We start from the raw sequence: 22,993 nt of genomic DNA, 5'->3' as shown, positions 1-22,993 counted from the left end.
ACATTATATATGCAACACTGGACACTATTACTGGCAGCATGATAAATATGATTAAATATGGCTGTTAATATATTGTGACATAAAATGTGAAACAAAACAGTTGCTGGTAACTATTTACTTCCATGGTATGGAAAAAAAATATTCAAGATATATTCGTCTGTGTGCAACAGAAGAAAGAAACTCATTCAGGTTTGGAATAAGTTGAGGATGAGTACATTTGTGGGTGAACTGTCCCTTTAAGCATTTACTTCATTATAACCATCTGTTTAGATGGTTGTTATGATATGAGCAGCCCATCGCTTTGTTTGTAGATGTGCAAGTGGATTTACCAGCATTTTCTGCTATTTTTTTTATCCACTGAAAGTGAGGTTTTATTGCTCCATCTTATTTTCCATACTCTCTCCTCAATGTTAGTCATTGAGTTTCTTAAATGTATTAGTGACAAAAACAACACTAGGAATAGTTCACGCAATTCACCACACAGCTTTTGTCTGAAGATGTTAACTGATGGACTGGAGTGGTGTGGATTATTGTGATGTTTTTATCAGCTCTCATTCTGACGGCACCCATTGGATCCATTGGTGAGCAAGTGATGGGATCACACATTTCTGATGAAGAACTCATCTACATCCTGAATAACCTTCCTGAATTTTTTTGATGAATTGTTTTTTAATAGTCTTATTAAAGTCATTTGTAATGTGGCAGCCAAAGGAACACAGTCATAATGCTGATGAAGTTATTCCATCCATGAGATCGTAAGGAGAAATGGTGAGCTCTAGAATACAGTGATGATTTCTCTTTTTGTCTCCACACGATTCTGCACACAACATCAGGTGAAACAATCATTTCTATGACATTAATATGACAATGTGATGTTTAATTAAGTGTGCAAGCTCACCATGAAGATCTCAGGGTGATATACGATCAGCTCTTTGGTGAGTTGTACCAAGGCTGCGTTCATGGCGAGCTCCTGGAACAGCGTGACCACAAATATCACTGCCAGATTATGAGCCGTCATGCGGTTCTCCTGACAGTGCATCTGAACACTGAGAGAGCGGATAGAAATATGATTTATAACAACTTCACATACTTTTGAAAACTTATTTTAAAATCATTTTGTAAAAATCTGAATGTATACACAAAGCAGGCTTATTTTTTTATAATAATAAAATAAAAGTTTATGTAACACCTGACTACATACACTGACCAAAATTATAAACGCTTTTTGTTTTTGCCCCCATTTTTCATGAGCTGAACTCAAAGATCTAAGACTTTTTCTATGTACACAAAGGCCTATTCCTATTTCCAGGTGTGGCATATCAAGATGCTGATTAGACAGCATGATTATTGTACAGGTGTGCCTTAGGCTGGCCACAATAAAACGCCACTCTAAAATGTGCAGTTTTATCACACAGCACAATGCCACAGATGTCACAAGTTTTGAGAGAGCATGCAACTGGCATGCTGACTGCAGGAATGTCCACCAGAGCTGTTGCCCGTGAACTGAACGTTAATTTCTCTACCATAAGCCGTCTCCAAAGGCATTTCAGAGAATTTGGCAGTACGTTCAACCGGCCTCACAACCGCAGACAACGTGTAACCACACCAGCCCAGGACCTCCACATCCAGCATCTTCACCTTCAAGATTGTCTGAGACCAGCCACCCAGACAGCTGCTGCAACAATCGGTTTGCATAACCAAAGAATTTCTGCACAAACTGTCAGAAACTGTCTCAGGGAAGCTCATCTGCATGCTCGTCGTCCTCATCGGGGTCTCGACTTGACTGCAGTTCGTCGTCGTAACCGACTTGAGTGGGCAAATGCTCACATTCGATGGCGTCTGGCACTTTGGAGAGGTGTTCTCTTCACGGATGAATCCCGGTTTTCACTGTACAGGGCAGATGGCAGACAGCGTGTATGGCGTCGTGTGGGTGAGCGGTTTGCTGATGTCAACGTTGTGGATCGAGTGGCCCATGGTGGCGATGGGGTTATGGTATGGGCAGGCGTATGTTATGGACAACGAACACAGGTGCATTTTATTGATGGCATTTTGAATGCACAGAGATACCGTGACGAGATCCTGAGGTCCATTGTTGTACCATTCATCCACGATTATCACCTCATGTTGCAGCATGATAATGCACGGCCCCATGTTGCAAGGATCTGTACACAATTCCTGGAAGCTAAAAACATTCCAGTTCTTGCATGGCCAGCATACTCACCGGACGTGTCACCCATTGAGTATGTTTGGGATGCTCTGGATCGGCGTATACGACAGCGTGTTCCAGTTCCTGCCAATATCCAGCAACTTTGCACAGCCATTGAAGACGAGTGGACCAACATTCCACAGCCCACAATCAACAACCTGATCAACTCCACAACAGATGCTGACTGGTTTTCCAGTTTTTTTTTTATATGCCACACATGTGGAGGTGGATGGATTATCTCGGCAAAGGAGAAGTGCTCACTAACACAGATTTAGACAGATTTGTGAACAATATTTGAGAGAAATAGGCCTTTTGTGCCTTTTTGTTACATAGAAAAAGTCTTAGATCTTTGAGCTCATGAAAAATGGGGGCAAAAACAAAAGTGTTGCGTTAATAATTTTGGTCAGTGTACATAAAAAGTCTGTTAATATGTGAGACTTGAACATTCAATCTTGCATTAATTTATTGAGATTTATAAATGTACATATCTACATATTCACAGCTACATACTGAGTGTTAATAAGCCTGTATTTGTATTTCTAGCTGTATGTTGTCTTACACATGCAGGTGTCCACACAGAGCGGTCAGAGTCGCACGGTTGTCTGGAGGAAGCTGCTTAAGCAGTTTGCGGTACATCTGCAGTCTCTGTTTTTCATTTGACAGACCTGTGGAGACAACTATATAATCAATACCCACCAGTTTTTATGTTTCACAAGACATTTATGCATGCATGACAAATCTTTCATGCCATGTGGAGTACTCATGATAAAGCTTGAGCAAATACAGTGTAAAGAGCAATACAGCCATCAATGACCATTTGAGAAAACTTTAGCACATAGAACCCGGGAAAAGATCATGTGCAATGCAAAGCCATATTTGTTAGAGTAATGATGGCAGAGAACAGACGTACCAGCGGCTTTCAGCCAGTGCTGTTTGTGTGTGTTTGGTATTAACTCAAAACTCTGCCGTAGGATCTGTTTCAGAGCTCCTGAAATGTCCACGACGGAGAGCTCGTCTGTTTCCAGAACTGTTCCTCTGGGAGAAACGCTCAGAGCTTCGACAAGTTTACTGATCTGAAGAGCGACACCACAGCGCCGATACAAACCCTCCACCTTCAACCCTGAAACAAACAAAACATTTCTCTTTAGAAACATCTTACAAGATACTTCAATTTGGTGTTTTTATAACAAACAAAACATTTCTAGTATATATTTCGAGTTCTATTCAATTTCTTTAATATGTGGTCCTGGATGCTGACTGCTTAATCCAGCATTAAGGGATTAAGGGATCTAGAATATGATCCTGCAGAATAAGACATTAATATGTATTTTATAAGTATTTATAAACAGCCAATATGCTAGTAATGTGCATGCTAACAAACAACTATTTAATAGTGAGAATTGGTCCCTAAACCAAAGTGTTACCTAGATTTTTGTAAATATACTTACATATACTTAAATATACTCATAAAGGGATGACCTTTTTATATGTGACCCCGGCCCAAAAAAACAGTCATATGGGCAAATTTTGTGAAATTGACATTTAAATATGTTTTCCACTGATGTATGGTTTGTTATGACAGGACAATATTTGGCCAAGATGCAACTATTTGAAAATAACTGCAATCTGAGGGTGCAAAAAAATCTAAATATTAAGAAAATCCCTTTTAAAGTTGTCCAAATGAAGTTCTTAGCAATGCATATTACTAATCGAAAATTAGGTTTTGATGTATTTATGACAGGAATTTTACGAAATATCTTCATGGAACACAATCTTTACTTAATATCCTAATGATTTTTGGAAAAATCGATCATTTTGACCCACACAATGTATTTTTTGGCTATTGCTACAAATATACCTGTGCTACTTACGACTGGTTTTGTGGTCCAGGGTCACATATAAGCAATAAGGCACAGAGGTTTTACTATATTAAAATTATTCAAACTGAAGCTGCATGTACACTACTAGTCAAACGTTTTTGAACAGTAAGATTTTTAATGTTTTTAAAGTCTCTTCTGCTCACCAAGCCTGCATTTATTTGATCCAAAGTACAGCAAAAACATTTTGAAATATTTTTACTATTTAAAATAGCTGCTTTCTATTTGAATATTTTTTAAAATGTAATTTATTCCTGTGATTTCAAAGCTAAAATCAGCATCACTTTTAGCATCACTACTCCAGTCACACAATCCTTCAGAAATGATTCTAATATTCTGAACTGCTGCTCAAAAAACATTTAGTATTATTATTATTATGTTGAAAACAGTTGACAGTTGGCTCAAGACAGTTAGGGAATGTCGAAAACTCCAATAGTATTTTCTCTGTCAACTTCAAAAATCATTTCAAAATCATCACTGCAGAAGTACCGACCCAGTGTTTGCAAAGTGAACATGCAAAGAAGATCAAACACCCTTAACAAAAAAGGTAAAACAGCGATATAGGATGATTTTGAAGTTGAGGGTCAACAAGAGATGGGAATATTTCGACATACCCTAACTGTCACGAACCGGAAAAAAAACAGTCCAGGCAGAGTAAGACAAGACAAGTATTTGACATTAAAAAGTATATAAGCTGGGATCGTTTGAAGCCGCATTTAAACTGGATTTTGGAAGTTCAAAATCAGGACACCATATCAGTCCATTATATGGAGAAAAATCCTTAAATGTTTTTCTCAAAAAACATAATTTCTTTACGACTGAAGAACATTTTGGATGACAAGAGAGTACATTATCTGTACATTAATTGTTGTTCTGGAAGTGGACTTCTCCTTTAATGTATTTTTGTGCTTTTTCATCTTTCATCCAGGTCGTGACTCACCATACTGTGTGATGTGAGAAATACACCTGTCTATAGAGCAGGGCACGGATCCCGCAAGCTTCTGTCCGTCTGTGGTCGAGCTCACGGCCCTCATCAAGAGCTTATGCCACCACAGACAGCTGTGCTCCAGCTCAAACTGCATGTGTAACGTCCTGCACCAAACACACACGGTGGTCAAAAATGCTTTCACATGTTCAGTTAACATTAATTGATCTTTTCTTAATCATTCTGTCTACAGGACACTGACCTGTCAGGAAGCTCCAGCAGGATGCAGTTCTCTGACTGCTGCAGATCTACACAGAAGACATATTTGTTTAATTGACATTACTATGACAGTAATTGATTGATTTGATGCGGGCTCTGATACTGACGGCAGCGTGTCTGACTGTCCAGAATCACTGTGTCTGTGGAGCCTTGTGTTGAGTGAATGCTCATCTCTCCGTCCTGTAGGGTGCACCACACTTCAGCACACTGCAGCGCTGCGCCCTCCCGTATGGACACTCTGGACACGGCACAGACGCCCAGCAGATCCTCGTCCACGACGGCACCCGCCAGCACAATCTACACACAGCACCGTCTCATCAGTCGCCGCTGCCAGTTTACTAGCAGAAAGTGCAGAGGACAGAGATGTTGTTTTACCTTCATGATGTGCAGCATGTGATTGAGGAGGGCGTCCCGTCCGTCTGCCCTGCAGATCAGTCTGTCTGTCAGCGATAACACCTCAAACTCATGCGTTTGCCTGTAAATGGCACAGTAGCATTATTACACATCCAGAATAAATTTCATGTTCTACTCAACAAAATATTAATGGTTTCCCCTGTTCTAGTATGAAAAAAGTGTGCTTAATTGTATTGAATGTGCACTTGTAGTGTACTTCAAATCTTTAAGTAGATTTAAAAAAAAACTGTACTTGCAGATAATATAATAATAGTGAAATAAAAAGTCATTTGAGGGTACTTAAGGAGAGACACTTTCGGGACTGTTTCTTAACACTGTTTAAAAAAGTAAACAGTTTTTTAAACGCTGTTAAAAATACTAAAGCACATGTAACGTACTTGACTATCATTTAAACTGTAGTGTATTATTCAGTATTTAAAATATTTCATATGTATTAAATTGGAACGTCATCCTTATGAAAGTGTAATTACAGATAGATTTAAATAAATAACATACAACATTCAATAGAAATGACTTTTAAGTATATTTTAGACCATAAATTCTTGTCAGTACATTCACTGTACACTTTAATCATATTTCAAAGGCGATAGAAGTAATTATTAAATTATATATTTTGTTACTTAAGTGGGTCAAAAAACACTCCAAGTTCAGCTAATTGCATTTAATATTAATGTAAACTATAATACATTTTATTTTAATTGTAATTAACATTTAAGGGATTTTGGGCTGACTTCATAAAAATCTCAGTATTTTATGCAAAAAGCTCCCAAATGAACATTAAAGCTGTAAGCAACATTGACAGGGCCCTCGCACCCGGGCTCACCACCACCTAGTGGGTTTAGGAAAACAGCGAATGTTGTGCAATATGGATTTGAAGTGGTAAATATAGGAGGAATATGACAAAGATGTCTTCAGGACAGGACTTTCATCAAACATATTAAGTTTGGTGCAGATTGAACATGGTATGTTTGAGTTAGTGTAAAACATGACATATCCTGTTGCCAGCAGGTGGCGCTATTATTATAACTGAATATTGGCCTTTAGATGTCTTCAGGCCAGGACTCTTATCGAGCATGTGAATTTTGGTGCAGATTGGATATCGTATGCCTGAATTATAACAACTTCCTGTTTCCTGGCTAAACTTCGCAGTTTGTCTGGCTGCCACAGACACGCCCTTTAACGAAAACGCAAGATATTTGCAATTTAACACCACAAAGGGCTTTAGATTACACTGACCAAATGGTGTGTGTTGATCTGTTTAAATTTCTAGGAGGAGTTTGTTTAAATACAACGCCTGAAAATGGCAAAAACGGCACAAAACTTGCCGAAAAAAACAGACTTCCTGTTGGGTTTCGTACCGAGGGAATTTTAATTTAATTTAAGTATTAGTGTGTTACATGTGTCTACCGAATTTGAACACGCAGCTCAAAGCACACTTAGTTGAAATATTATAGGTGGCGCTATCGAGCCATTTTGCCACACCCACTTCTGAAACCCATATCAGATGCAAATTTTCACAATTTTTGGGGTGTGTGCAAAATTTAATGAGTTTTCAAGCATGTTTGGACCCTCGAAATTGTGATTCATTTTGAAGAAGAGTAAAAAGAAACAGCAATTCCAATAGGGTCCTCACACCATCGGTGCTCAGGCCCTAATTGTCACTGAAACAGGCATTACAAGGCATTAGCTGGGTTTAGAAGACAATTTCTCATTGAACATAAGCCAGTGCTGACCTACAATCCATAGCAACTTATTTATTGTCAATCACACCGTTCACATTGTGTTATTTTGTATAATGAACTAAACTGGCACATTAAAGTCATAGCCCTTAAAAACACAATGTGTCTAAACACAGGTTTGTCCATATGATATCTATAACGCACAGCTGCATTAATGCTGCCTTAACTTTGAGACAGTATACTTGAAATATTGCGTCATGTTCTTACCCTGCAGAGTAGTCGAACACTGAGATGACCTCTTTCAAATCCAGCACATCACAGGCTGCAGACTCATTCTCCTGTGAGAACAAGAAACGCTCCTCATCCAGCTTTCCATGGAGCTCCTCTACACATTTGGAAAGAGAGAAAGAAAACCCAGAAATTGTATAGCTGCATCATCATTTTAAAAGAAGCAGCTTGATAATAAAGCAGACAGGACAGGCATACTGTTGAAGGCTTTGCATCTTACCTATCTGCTCCTCTGCAGGTATCATTTGCTCAAAGTCAGGTGCCTCTTTAAAACAGAACAAAATGAAATAGGAAAAACATGAGAATATTACACTTACATTAGAACAAAAGAATCAATTGCGCTAAAAAATGGCTTTACAAAAACAGACCTAGACATGTTCAAAAAGAGGTTCAAATGTGCCATAAAACGTAAATAAGCACTTGTTGATATACCAGGAATTGAATTTGTCCTGATCAGGACTCAACTAACCCACAAACTCGTTTTGTCGTAGTAATTCAGCTTGCAGGCCCTGTCCAGCACTCTCGGCCACGCTGATGGCGGACTGAAGCTTGGGATCTGTGCTGATGCATGAAACTCTTGCTCCAGAGCACAGCAGAGACAGCGTCTCCTCCACATTAGGACCACAAACCACCTCACGCAGCCTCTGAGGAGCAACAGAGAACACAACGCATTGATCAGCATGTGATAAGTGTGAAACTAATTAGCTGGTAGGGTGCTTTGATTACATGCTGACCTGGTCAAGTAGTTTCTGGTTTGCGGAGAGCGGGTGAGCTTTGCGGTAGAGTCCTTTGTGGTATTTGGCGAGGATAAACTCCATTCTCTGATCTGGAGAGGCGACAGGGCTAATCTGCTCCGTCGGAGGGATGTTGTGACCCCAAATGCTGCTGGCAGCTTTATTGCCATGCAGCAAAAACAACTGAAAACATCAAACATGTGCATTGGTTAAGTCACATTTGAGGTTCAAAGCACATTCATGGTTAGAAACAAGAAAACAGTTGTAAAGCAGATCTTTAGTGACATTATTCTGCTCAATTTAGCTCAGTGTTGATTCAGTTTAGTTCTATGACGGTGTGAATGTCCCTTACCAAAAAGAAGAATACGTCAAGTTTATTTTATTAAGTATACTTCAGTAAAGTTCAAGTATATTTTAAGTATACTTTATGTAGTAAGTATACAAATATCAGTGTACTAGTAGTATACTTTTAAGTGTACTATTTTAATACTCCTTGGGATAAATTGGCCCACTTTCTAGTATATAAAAGTATACTTTAAGTATACTTTAAGTATAACAGTAGTAAGCTAGTAGTAAACAGTAGTTTTCAGTTTGTACTACAAGTACACTACAAGTGAACTTATAGGTATACCGATAGTTTACTAATTAAATACTTTTTTATGCATTTTAGTACACTTTGAAGTATAGTCTCAGTAAACTACTGGTTTAGTAGTTTTATACTGCAAGTTTACTCATTTTGTGAACTTTAAATCATACTTAAGTACACTACAATGTCCCTGTCTAGATATTAATTTGTATATATTTTGTTATATGAATATCTGAACACACGAATCATTATAAATAAATCAGTCTAATATACAGACAATGTCGTCTTTGTTTGTAAAGCATTTTACAAAACTAAGACATCCAGGAAATGGATATAAGAGGTTGAAAAGAATCTAGGCCTCAAAACTAGATACACAACCCTCAAGAACAGTGGCAATCAGCAAATATTAAAAAGATGAGGTTTTTATATCACAGTACAACAAATAACAATAATGATAAAATGACAACAAAAAAAAAAGAAGTCAGCAAACAGCAAAACAATAATCCTATAACAGTAACTGGATAATTTATTTATGCTGCAATGCACGTTGGGAACTTACAAAGCCTTCAAATTCTTTGTTCAGACAACTGTGTTTGACAAGTTGGGACAACATTTGGGGTAATTTTGTTCGTCTGACAAGGGGTTTTATATAGTTTCAAGAAAATAGCATTTTTTAGTATTTGAGACTGTTTCGTAAAATGGAAAATATGTATTTGCTTCTTCACTTGTGTTTTGAAAATTCTGTACATAAGATGTGTAATAGCTTCTCTTATCTATAAAAACACAGCTTCTCAGAGCACAAGTATAGCCCTGATAGTATATTTGTATAGTATATTTAGTATAAGTATATTGATAGTATATTTACCATAAGTATAGTATATTTAGACTTTTTCTAAGTATAAGTCAAGTATACTTAAATGTCATTTTAAGTATATTTCTGATAAGTATATAAAGCACATTTCTGAGAAGTACATAAAAGGTAGACTGAAAGTATATTTTCCTGTTTTTAGTTTAAAAGAAGTATACTAATAGCACACTGCATCTTTTTCGTAAGGGGTTGTAAAGTTCATTAGTTATGAAGCACACTCATATCATTAAAGCAGATAGTGTCCTTATGCAGCTTGGGATCAGTTAAATGACAGTGCAAAGTTCAGCAAATGACATCAAATTATGATATGAAACAATTTCAGAGACAACAGTGTCAACAATATTGTTGTTATTCAGATCAGTTCAGTTAAATAACAGTGCAAAGTTCATCAAATTACATTATATCTGGTGGCCAGGCTCTGGCCCATGAGACCCAGTTGGGCTCAGCCCAAAAAAATAACATGGGGCCATTTCCTTGTGTGCTAACAACCTGCAAGGAGAAACGTAGGAGACCAGTGTGATGTACAACAGCCAGCAGGCAAGGGGGACCCGTATGGACTAGACCTTGGTTGTGGAAACTAGCTTTTGGTACATGGAATGAGACTGCTCCATTGGGGAAGAAGCCAGAGTTACTGCAGGCGGTTAGGCGTTACCAGCTAGATATAGTTGGCCTCACTACTATGCACAGGTCTGGCTTTGGAACCAAACTCCTAGATAGGGTTAGATTCTGTCCTTCTCTGGAATTGCTCAGGGTGAGAGGTGTCAAACAGGGGTGGGAATACTCACAAGTCTTCTCTGCTCAGCATTGGTACCAGACCACCTCAGCCAAAGGACTTTGATCGACTTTGTAGTCATTTCATCGAAACTGCACATTTATGTTTTGGATGTTCAATTAAAGAGAGGAACAGAGCTGTCAACTGATCATCACCTAGTGGCAAGTTGGATAAGATGGTGGGGGAGTCTGCCAGACAGACCTAAGAAACCCATATGAATAGTGAGTGTTAATTTAGATTGTCTGACCAAGGATCCTGTCCAGAAAATTTCAAGCTCCCACCTCCGGAGAATCACTTCCTCACTCCCAGGGGAGACTGGGGACATGGACGAGCTGGCCCTGTTGATTTTCAGGTCTGGTTGACTTGTGGGTCTCCCGGTTTTGCCGACAGGTATCAGCAGGCTAGAAGAACTGCAGCTGCCATGGTCAGGGAAGCAAAAACTCGATGTCGGAGGAGACTGGAGAAGCCATGGAAACAGACTTTTGGTCAGCCTCAAAGAGGTTCTGGCAAACCATCAGAAGGCTGAGGTAGGGAAAGCGTGGACATGTCCATGCTGTTGCAAGTCAGGATGAGAACTTGTTGACCTTATGGCAAATAAAGCCTGGAGGTGGAAAGAACACTTTGAGGATCTCTAGAACCCAGAGGACATACCCTCACAAGCTAAGACAGGGATGGATGATTCAAGAGAATTCTGACTCACTTCCCTGGTGGACATTACAGAGGTAGGCAAGAAGTTCTGAAGTGACAAGGCGCCAGAGGTGGACAAGATTCAGCCTGAGATGGACCTGAATGAAGTTGGGCTGTCTTGGTTTTTACACTCTTGTGTGGGAATCTGGGACAGTGCCTGGTGACTGGCAGACAAGGAGACCAGAGGGTGTGTTCTGCCTGGGAAAGCCTATGCCAAAGTACTGGAATGAAGAATCCAGGCGACTGTCGAATGTCACCTGTAGAAGAAACAATGTGGATTCCGTCCCAGATGTGGAACAGTGGACCAGCTTTTTACCCTGGCCAGAGTCCTGGAGGGACTATGGGAGTTATCCTGTCTACATGTGTTTTGTAGATTTGGAGAAATCTTATGACCATGTTCCCCGGGATTGCTTGTGGGGGTGGGGGTCGTGCTGCTCTCTATACAGTCGACTCTAAGTCAAGCTTGTTCCCTGTGAGTCCTGGACTCCATAGGGCCGTCCCCCATCCTGTTTATATTCATGGACAGGAGCTGGGGGGCGGAGAGTGTTCAGTTCGGGGGTCTTAGAGTAGCATCTCTGCTTTTAGGCTTTATTGGGCTGTGACCTTTAGCACTTACTTGGACAGATTGCAGCCAAGTGTGAAGCGGCAGGAATGAGAGTCAGCACCTCCAAATCTGAGACCATGCTTCTCAACTGAAAAAGGGTGAATTGCCCACTCTGGGTAGGGAGTGAGTTGCTTCCCCGGGTAGAGGAGTTCAAATACCTCAGGAACTTGTTTATGAGTGACAGTAGGCTGGAGCATGAGATTGACAGGCAGCAGTGGTGTGGCGGCAGCAGTAATATGGTTGTTGTACTGGACCATCATGGTAAAGAGAGAACTAAACTTAAAGGCGAACCGTTTACCAGTCAATTTATGTTCCAACCCTCACCTATGGTCATAAACTTCGGGTCAAGACTGAAAGAATGAGATTACAGGTACAAGGGGCTGAAATGAGTTTTCTCCACAGGGCTGACCCTAAGGGACAGGGTGAAAAGCTCGGACACCCAGGAGAGGTTTAGAGTAGAACCACTGCTCCTCCACATTGAAAAGAGCCAGTTCTGGTGGTTCAGGTATCTCGTAAGGATGCCTCCTGGATACATTCCGGGTGGAGGTGTTCTGGGCATGTCCATCTGGGAAGAGATTCTAGGGCAGACCCAGGACATGCTGGAAGGATTATATCTTTTGGTGGCCTGGAAGCACCTTGGGATCCCCCAAGATGAGTCCTTACCCAGCCTGTTGCCACCACACCCCGGTCCCAAATAAGAAGTGGAAAATGGATGGATAGAGTAATGGCAGAGAATGCAACACCACTGAAGTTGATGTCCTTTTTTTAATTCATGGACACTAGTTTACATATACAACTCACTTTCTTTTTTAAAAATGTGCAAATTAGTACAATGTCATTCAATTTCAGAGCACTGTAAAATAAGTAGAAAATAACACTAACTCACCTGAATTAAAGGCTCTGTCCAAACCTTATTATCTAGTTTGAGACCTCGCACTTTGGACCTGTTGCTGCCCATGGATCGATGTGCACCTGCGCAGGCCTCACAGATGACCACCAGCAGGTTCACTGACGCCCACTCCGGGTTGGCAGCGCCACAGTCGGCACAAACTTTATTACAGGGACTCGACCAGAGTCGAAGTGCCACCTCGCTGTAGGACAGAGCGCTGCGGATCACTTCATTCAGACTCTCCAGCCACACGCCCAACTCCTTAGCAGAGTCTGCAGAGAAACTAAACAAACGTATCAGGTTACTTTACGACCAACAGAAAACAAAGCATGCAGAGCACAGAAATGTGCTCGTAAGAGGTGAGAAAAGAAGACACTCACTTGAAGGTCCTGTATGGAGTAATGAGACTGAAGCTGTGACGCCCTGTCGCTTTCACAGACGCTATATTCATAGACACGCACATCATGCCAAGGCCTATATTGAAGTCCTGTTAATTCAAACAAGTTCAATTATCCAACGTCCCTTGTCGATGACTACAGTCAAGCTGAAAAAAACATGCACAGCCAAGTATTCAAGTTTGGCATATGCAACATTTGAAATTGTTTTTTCTCATAGTCCCAACACACTTTTAACAATCATTTGTTGCTTCATGCTACTAAACAATACAGTTCAAGAATGGGGTCATGAATTGAAAAATTAAATTTCCCTTAATCTTTGACATGTAAGAGGTCATTGTTCTATAAAAACATCCTGTAAGTTCCAGAACTCAAAACGTCCTTATTATCACAACTGAGTGCCTCTGTTACTTCTAAATTGATGTTTTTTTTTTATGTAAAAATCTGGCTAACATTATAAGTAGACCTAAGAACATTATAACGTTTTTTAAAAATGCAGTTCATGATGCATTTGAATGATATGGAAAGCAATTTTAATGGTGTAAAAGGGGCCACAATCTGGTTTAGTAACTGTTGTAAAACCATTTGCTGAAAGCTGCGTTCCTGACAGTTCTGATCATCACTGATCTCTTAAATGTTCTTGAAAGGCTGATGGTAAAAAGCAGTTTTCCACACCTCTTTGCTGCTGTAAATCCACAGGTAGTGTCCACGGATAGCAGTGTACACCTTTTTCCGAGGGTCTTTCATGATCAGCGATCCGTGTTGTTTGGGTGGAGTGATGGGTTCCCTCCCACGAGTGGCGTAGAGAGAATTCAACCAGCCCTCCCGCACAGCTATGACACAACACATTGACGGGACATGCTAAGTTCACATATTTGTTTCTCTGAAAAACACATCAGCCAATTAATCTGCTTTGAAATGTGGATTCCGTGTCGGAATGTCTATTTTTGTTTTGGTCTGTGTGACTCTGTCCACTGCCAGTTTACCCAATAATATTTAGAGAGCCCGGGTTGCCAGTTGGTGGAAAACAGAGCGTACTGCAGCCTTTGAATCTAATGAGGCACATTAAACATGGATTAAAAAACGCATCACCTTACACCGCGAGGCTCGTTGGCTAACACTGTAAGTTGCGCTCGTTACTTGTTAGATCTGGCAACCCATGTGAGCGTCGAGTCTGAGGGAGAAGGGTATTCCTGCACAACCGGAGGCTGCAGTTTCAGGACCGCATTTCTAGGACTGCATTTCTAGGACCCTACAGTTTTTTTATTTGTTTGTTTGTTTTTTGTATTATTCTATTTATTGTATTTCTGTATGTATTAGCTTCTTATACTGCTTAATAGCGCTTGCTATTCAGTTCTGTATGTTATTATATTTTAAAGAAATATGTAGTTGTTTAATTGTATACACTTAATTATTGTCCTAAACAACTCCTAACCCTTAACATAGCCTTAACATTGGAAATCCGATTGAAATATTTAACCTAATTTATTTCAATATATTCTATATATATTCTGGTTTTAAATTCAGCTTTCTTGTAAAGAAAGACTTGTATCTTTGCGAGACTTCAGTCCATTAGCCGCAGCACAGCGATTCATGTCTGATGTGTGACACGCATAAAGTGCAATAAACGGTAAAACAATTGCGCTACAAATTTGGTGTGTTTATTGGTACACTAATAAATGTAAGATAATTTGAATACAAATGCTAGTTTATAACATTCAGCAGAACAATGAACTGTTTTCCACAGCTAAAAAGGCTAAATGGAGATTGCTGACACCGCCTCGAACACAAGTTCACACCAGGTCTTACATTAAAAAAAAGATGGAAAGATAAAAAAATGAATAGTTTTTGTTTTATGCTTGAATCAGGTCTCCTCTAGATGGCGCTGTCACAAAAAATAGGGTCTTAGAAATGCGGTCCTAGATCTGCGGTCCTGAAACTGCAGCCTCCAGTTGTGCAGGAACATACTATTGTGGTCTGAGGAGGAGTGACTGGAGAAACAGCGCTCTCTAATTAGACTGCAGTAGCCATTTCAACCACTAACTGTCGATATTACATACTGCACCTTTAAAGTGATAGTTCACCGCAAAATGAAAATTTGCTGTTAATTTTCAGGCCATACAAAATGTAAATGACTTTTTTCTTCTGTTGAAACAGTAAAAAAGATTTTTAGCTAAACCCATTGTCCTTTAGTCAAACCATCACTTGAGAGTCAAATCAAGCAAATAATAGCAACGCAAAATGAATCCCCGTGGCTCCTGATGATATGTCAGGGCCGGGGTCTGAGTTTGAGTGCATTGGCGGGTGAAGGTTTGTTTGCCATGTGCTGTTTTATCTTATCTTGTTGTTAGCTTTTTTGTTTTGGTTTCCGTGTGCTCTTCTGTTCATCTTTGGCTTGATCCTGCCTTTCTTGTCACCTGATTATTGGTTAATTTACATCACCACTTTCTTATTTGTGTGTTTTGTCCTGTGCTGGATCATTTTGTTTTTCTACTTGTAATTGGTGTAGTCTGTGGATCTTCTGCCCTTTTTCCCCTCTTGTGTTTTGCCCTGTCTTGTACCTTTCGTTTCATAGGCTTACCGGCTGTTTTTCTGGGTTGTTTTTGCCCAGGTTTTGCATTGCCTTTTTTTTTTGTCAAAGATCTTTTGAGTATCCAGAGGCTCTGGATTACAGGTAATAATGTTGTTAATAATGTTCAGTTTCTTGCACAATTATCATTTCTGAAAAACGATTTCTCCAAGAAATGACATTGTTTCCGGTTTCTTACCATCACTGTGAGCCATGAATTCAAAGTGCTTCTTCTGTAAATAGATGGAGAAGCGTCCTTGATCCTGCTCACGTATGCTGGTGATGCTTGCAACGTGAAACACATATTCTGTGAACTTGTCCTGGAGCACATTGAAAATGTGGTTTTAAAATAGGTAGTTGCAATATATATTTAATTTGTATAAAAAAGTCATGCCATTATGAAACAACTCACTGTGCGCTTTTTCCACATTGACATGAGATGTCCATCAAGAGTGACCCATAGAACATTGTGCCTACAAAACACATACAAATTGAACACAAATATAATCCCTTTTTTCTTTTGTTTGCATTCCATACTGTTTGTTCCCTGCAGGGTTATGATGGGTCTCCCGAAGGCCCTTTCACACCAAATGTTATTGTTAAGCACAAAGATTTTAAATAAAAACAAATTCCTATAGAACTAGTCATACCAGACACGAACACTGAAGTGAAGCTATTTTCGGCAAATGTGTTGTGTGAGCTTAGGATTGTCTGACACTCACAAACTAAAATAAGCACTTAAGAAGTTTACTCCACATTTTAGGAAGGGCTCAAAATTACTCTAATTAAAAAAAAAAAAAAAAAAAGATTTAATCTATAGGCATAACCCATCATTAGCATAAATACTCCTAAAGCATAGACACATTTGCCTTGTGTGAGATATACAATTTATCCCTATCAATGTTTCTGTACATATACTGTACGTTTACGCTTACCTGAAACAACACAGTTTTACATTTACATCTTTGTATTATCCTTTGTGAAAAAGACAATACAGCTTATAATACAAAAAGAGTGCTTATGCAAATAACATACTTAAAAACAAACTTCAGTGCACATTGAATTCAAGGTTGTCAGATACTTAACTGCATGTTATTTGCAATTAAATGAACAGTTCCTATGATAGTAAATAATACATTTATATAAATAAATGCTAAATTTATAATAAACATAATTAGTTAAACTCATTAGTGACTTTTTTGACCCATTTAATGAGGACTTAAGTGCATCTTTTTATACAATTTCAATATTACTTCTACTTACTTGCATACTAAAAAAAGTATGCAAAAGGTACTGCAAAAAGTATGTTATATTTTCCAACACTTAACTGCATGTTATGAAACAAAAATGTAATATAAATTAGTTTAACTTAAGAATGCTTAATTAGGACTTCAGTACATCATTACATGTAATTTCATAGTTGCATCTATTCTCTCTGAAAATGTTAAAAGTGGTAAACTAAAATATACTTTTCTATTTAAATGTAGTATCAAATAATACACTACGGTTAAACTAAAATAAAATCAAGTACTTTGCATGTGCTTTGTCAACACATCAAAATAAGTGTACTCATTTAAATAATGACAAGTAAGTATAAAACATGATTTAAAATGAACTTTAAATTAAAACCTTTAAAGTGCACCACATAGTGCACGTTTAAAAATCGCAGTGCTTTCAGCCATTTCATTAAGCCAGCAGATTTTGCTGTTAGAATGAATGGACTATATGTCTGCTTTTCATTTTGCTTTTTCACAATGCGTTTGGACACATTATTTGTTCAGATTTTATGTAAAGATGCTTGAGTATTTATACTATTTCATGAAATGCATCATTTAATTTAGCAGTTTTTAAATGTCTAAAATTCTAAAAGACATAAATTACAGACAGTTCATTTCAGACATTCTTTAAAGTTTTGCATTCGATTTCAGGGATTGTATAGCGTTAGTTACTTGCGTCCTTTCCATACGTCCAGCCAGCTGGATTGTGCCACCGCACACTCACTGTGAGACGCGTTGGATTTCTGCCGCGGCCCTGTTAACGTCTGCTTCTTCCTGCTCACGCGAATAGTTGCAGCCCTGCAGAACAAGAATTCAAGATATTTAAAGATCTTCCCAGTGACTATGCAGTTTGTTACAGGTCATTCATCAGACCATCAAAAATGTAATTTATTTCTTAATCATATTTGGAGAAATGCAGCATTGCATCACTGTCTCACCAATGGATCCTCTGCAGTGAATGGGTGCCGTCAGAATTAGAGTCCAAACAGCTGATAAAAACATGACAATAATTCACAAGTAATCCACACCACTCCAGTCCATCTTAGGAAATGAAAGCTGTTCCTTTCACATCAAAATCAAGCCACATATTTGTTAAGAGCTGTTTTGGTTTGTAAACGGTGCTTGATCTGTGCAGATATTTCTTCTGATTCAGACCAGACCACTTTTTCACTGGAGGAAATGTTACTATGAATTATGGACTCGTATTTTAGCTAAAAACATCGTATGGTGGATTTGTTTCAGCTTTTGTCTTCTCAAGATGTTAATTGATTGACTGGAGTTGTTTTGTGGATGTTTTTAGCATCTGTTTGGACTCTGGTTCTAACGGCACCCATTCACTGTAGAGTCCAATGGTGAGCAAGTGATGGAATGACACATTTACACAAATCTGATGAAGAAACAAACTCATCTACATTTTGGATGGCCTAAGGGTGAGCTCATTTTTAGGAATTTTTCATTTTTGGGTGAATAAGTAGTCTACATGCAACATGCAGTGTGAGAAAAAGACTTAAAAAATTAAGTCATTATTCTCCTGATATTTTTGTCTTCATGACTAGAGTGGATTAGTTGTGGATTATTGTCATGTTTTTATCAGCTGTTTGGACTCTCATTCTGACGGCACCCATTCACTGCAGAGGATCCACTGGTGAGACAGTGATGGAAGAAACAAATTACATCTACATCTTGGATGGCATTAAGATGAGTAAACTTTCAGCAAAGTTTTGGGGAAACTTTGCTTTTATTGTCACAATACTAAAAATCTTAATGGTATGCAAAATGTATTTTCTTATTTGATTTAGCAATGAACTATGACCTTGGCACATGATATTTTAATCATCATTTTCTGAGATGCAATCATACTGTACCGTGGTTTATTGGGTTTGTTAGGTTTGTTCGGAGGCTTCTGTGATTTGGGAACTTGATGGATCTCTCCATTGGTGCGAACTTCTGTCTGAACATCAATCGCCTGATCTATGAAACTACAAGAATATAAAAACAGTAGTAAGCAAAGCCTAATAAGTTTGGTCAAGAAACATGCAAAATGAAATCACAGTTGAAAGGGAAACGGTACCGACGCATTACCTTGCTTTGTCTGAATCGTGGTGATCATTACTGAGCGAGTCTGGAGTCATAGGGCAATCATCAAAAAAGACTGAATCAGCAGTTCTTTCTGCATCTGGAGATGAACTGATATACATGGAGAGCGGTCTTGGTGATCGAACCGTTTCGCTGCAGCTGGTTTTAACATCTTGAGGATCAGGGGGTGAAGAGATGGAACGCCGCAGTCTAAATGAAGCATCCACGCTAACCTCATGTTTGATATCGGTTTCTACTGAGAAAGACAGCAGTCGTTTTTAGTAATGGTTTGTCTTGAGATGTCCTTTTAAAACAAATTGACAAACACCCACACTATTATATAAAAAAAGGATAGTTCAACCAAATATATAACCATCATCTCACACATTGTCATTCCAAAGCCAAAAGGTGAAATGCATAAGAATTTTCACCCATTTTTTAAAGAGCTCATGTAAAATGTAAAAAAACAATGAAAGTAAAAATAAAAAAAATAAAAATAAATAATGAGTAATATTGACAACTTTTACATATTTCAATGGTGTTTTATATATTACTTGTTTACGCTCCATAACACCCGGTCAACTACACTGCATGTAAAGAAGTGTGCTTAATTGTACTGAATGTGCGCTTGTAGTGCACTTCAAATCTTAAAAGTGTATTTTAAAAAAATTACTTTCAGACAATTTAATATTAATAAATAACAGGCCACTTAGGTGTATATAAAGACTTTTTGTAAAATCCACTTTTAAAAACTGCACTTTTGTAATAATGTCAAAGTAGTTAATCATTTTTAATCATCTTTTGTCACGCTCTTAAGATGGATTCCTATTTTGATGTGCTAACATATTAAAGCACTTGCACATAAGCATATTTTTTCTGTAATAAATACTCTTTAAATGTATGCTAAAGTGTACTTGTTTTATCAGTTGAGCAAATGATGACATCATTTACATTTGTGGCAAAACGTTTCCTTTCAGTGATTTAACATACATCAAATAAACAATAGAGGCTGTTTAACCTGACTTTATTAATTCACATAACACACAATAGGCAAATGAAAGGAACAACATACTAAAAATAAAACTAAAGTACCTTGTTTGCGTAAGTGAACACCTGCCTTACAATTGCAAACTTTTAACAAAAGAACAGAAGATGCAAGGCAAAGAATACAGTATCGGTATCAGTTGCAAACACAAAATTCTCTTCAATTTGCTTATAATAAAGATTACTCTTGAATTCATTCACTAACCTATTGCTGTAAATGAAACTATTTTTGTCTTTAAAACTTGAAGATGGACATTTCATACAGATCAAAAGATGTGTGATTTTACTATTTTGATTTCTGAGATAAAAAGGCACTGATTTGAAATTGAAATTACACTGAAAGCATTTGTATTTATAATTCCGCAAATGTCAAACTCTATGTGAGTGTGGCAAACAAAGGTCTTGCTTTAGCTTGGACGGAAGGCAAAATAGATAAAAATGCCTTCTGCCTTACGTTTTAATATGACAATAACTTAAGCACACCGCTAAAGCAAATATACAGTGACTAAAGGTCAAGATCAATGACTATCAGGGCTTAAATTCTATCAATAGTATTATTTGATCAATAGTGTGATCACCATCCAATTTGACTGAGCTTGTTAAATATAGTGAAACACTGTTGTGCAAACTGGTAGGCAAGAGGCTGTTGGTGATTCCTTTTACTTATCCAAATAACAAACCAATGTGCAGCATTCAAAGCCACTTCCTATAATTTCTCCTGTTATTTATTCTCTAGTTCGCTGATGTTTTGCGTTTAATTTCTAACCTAACTTATACTTGAAACTTGGCTCTTATGATAAACAGCTTGTCTGCTAAATGAATGAATGTAAACTTAAATATGCTATTTTATGGCTTTACATTTTAATTAATTTCCAGAGTTGTTTAGAATCATTACTCCACTTGGATATTACATTGTGTAAAAGTAGACTTATGAGTTTCTAATTTCAAACTTTTATAGGGATACAACAAATGTGAATATTTCAAAAGGGGTGGTGACTTATTGTGCAAAGAAAACATAATAAGAAGTACCTTTAGATTTTGTCTGTGTATCAGCTTTAACATCTGGACAAGGAGACTGACCAACACCATTTCTGTAAGATATTTGAGTTTTATAACATATAAGATAGGAGCAAGTAACCAACCCTGTTAGAATCCATTTAAAAATGTCTTTCCTTATTCTTTCAAAGAAGGCATCTTGTTTTGTGATTAAATCAACAGCTGAACACCATGAGCTCACCTTTCTTTAGATGACGGCTGTCCTACACCTACTCCGATTAAATATCTTGATCGTGGCTTTGGCACAGGTATGATATCAGGTGGATCAGACAGAGACATCTGAGGCAAATAAGTGTAATGAACGAGTTTTGCAACTAGAAACGGCAAGAATGAAAACATCAAGATTAACAGGAATTCATTTCCTCTGACACACATGGGAACATGACGTATTTAGCTGAGAATTATTTCCACTCGTCAACACGACGTGACATTCTGGGTCAACATTTTGGGAAAACCCTCCAGACACACTCATGTGAGGTTCATTCATAGCCTAACCCTTCAGCAGCATTTGAGATGAGATGAGGCACTATTAATAATACACAATTTATAAGTTGCTTGAAGAGTCCTTGAAGGTGTATATTCCTCCATGATGGTTCTGTCCTAATCATCATACATTTCACTCCATGCATTTGTCCCAGTGCACTTTCTGCTCTTTCTACGCTCTTAAAAATAAAGGTGCTTCATGATGCCATAGAAGAATGTTTTTTGTTTAAATAGTTCTTTAGTTTAAATAGAACCTTTAACATCTGAAGAACCAGAAAAGGTCCCTCAGATTATACAAAGGTAAGAAAGAGATGGTTCTTTAAAGAACCTTTGACTGAATGGTTCTTTGTGAAACCAAAAATGATTCTTCTATGGCATCACTGTGAAGAACCTTTCAAAGGTCCTTGAAAGTCATTGTTTCATATTTCAATAACTCAATAATTCAATATTCTCAGTTACTTTTTACATTGTCATAACTTGAAATATTAAATGATGTCAATGTTTAATGTGATGTAATTTCATGTAAATCATTTTATAACCACTTTTTGTGGAAAACTCCACCTTAATAGAAAATACAAATGAAATATAGTTGCAGGCAACAATTATCATTTGCAAATAATCCATTTAGTCTTTAAGCTCACACTGTAAGCTTATCATTTTAAAGTGAAACTCTTTTGTCACTTTTATGACGCCCCCTTTTGTTTACGACATATACAAACTTCCTCGTACATGAGATATCTATTCTAAAGTATGAATTTAAGAATATAAGAATATAAACACTTGTTATACAACACGTTTTATAAAATATAACCAAGAAAGCATTTTACTAGCGCCATCGATAGTCTAATTCATGTGTATCATTTCAGGTTTGGTTACGGTTTGTTCTGTTCACCTGTGCTACTACTGTTACTACTCAAATCCGTTCAGATACAATAAGGAATCCTAATAATCCTTAAAAAACAACTACAGTATATACTAAACTATAGTAGGCCAGTGTAGATTTGGCTCTTAGCTCATACAGTAGCTAATGTTCCTTATGTTTGTACGTGTTTTCACTCAGTGTATAAACAGTCATAATAAAATATCGACTAATATAAATAGGGTATTAGGGTATATCTGAGATGATGCAGCTTACCTTGTTGATTTTATTCTTGAAGTAAGAATGAAGGAAGCGTTAGGAAGCGTGTTTTGTACCGCGAGTCTTACCGGTTTCTCCACTCGGACGTGAGCATATGGGTTGGGTTAAAATCAGGTGAACTTAACCCTACTAGACAAGAGCGGAAAG

General features: G+C 37.9%; 1 protein-coding gene across 4 annotated transcripts; it reads right to left on the bottom strand.

The window, feature by feature from the left end:
* Nucleotides 1–19: 19 nt before the first annotated feature.
* LOC127152444 (arf-GAP with Rho-GAP domain, ANK repeat and PH domain-containing protein 1) lies at nt 20–22,993 on the bottom strand. Of its 4 annotated transcripts, none has more exons than XM_051093103.1 (23): nt 22,844–22,993; nt 21,407–21,504; nt 21,199–21,260; nt 19,132–19,381; nt 18,915–19,028; nt 17,722–17,847; nt 16,185–16,245; nt 15,972–16,092; nt 13,879–14,036; nt 13,189–13,295; nt 12,806–13,091; nt 8,403–8,585; nt 8,138–8,312; nt 7,889–7,933; nt 7,648–7,765; nt 5,663–5,762; nt 5,395–5,584; nt 5,271–5,316; nt 5,024–5,175; nt 3,117–3,326; nt 2,766–2,871; nt 899–1,046; nt 20–817 (listed from the first exon to the last, which is right to left on the bottom strand). In XM_051093103.1, the coding sequence occupies exons 2-23, from the start codon at nt 21,502–21,504 to the stop codon at nt 776–778; spliced, it is 2,898 nt and encodes a 965-aa protein (XP_050949060.1). In that variant the 5' UTR covers nt 22,844–22,993; the 3' UTR covers nt 20–775. The 4 variants fall into 4 exon arrangements, with proteins under 4 accessions (XP_050949060.1, XP_050949059.1, XP_050949058.1 ...); XM_051093102.1 differs by having other exon boundaries at nt 21,407–21,539; nt 22,844–22,935; XM_051093101.1 differs by lacking the exon at nt 22,844–22,993 and having other exon boundaries at nt 19,132–19,378; nt 21,407–21,894.

This window comes from Labeo rohita, chromosome 21 (genome assembly GCF_022985175.1).
Source record: "Labeo rohita strain BAU-BD-2019 chromosome 21, IGBB_LRoh.1.0, whole genome shotgun sequence".
Classification (NCBI taxonomy): domain Eukaryota; kingdom Metazoa; phylum Chordata; class Actinopteri; order Cypriniformes; family Cyprinidae; genus Labeo; species Labeo rohita.
This window is presented reverse-complemented; position numbering and strand designations above follow the sequence as displayed.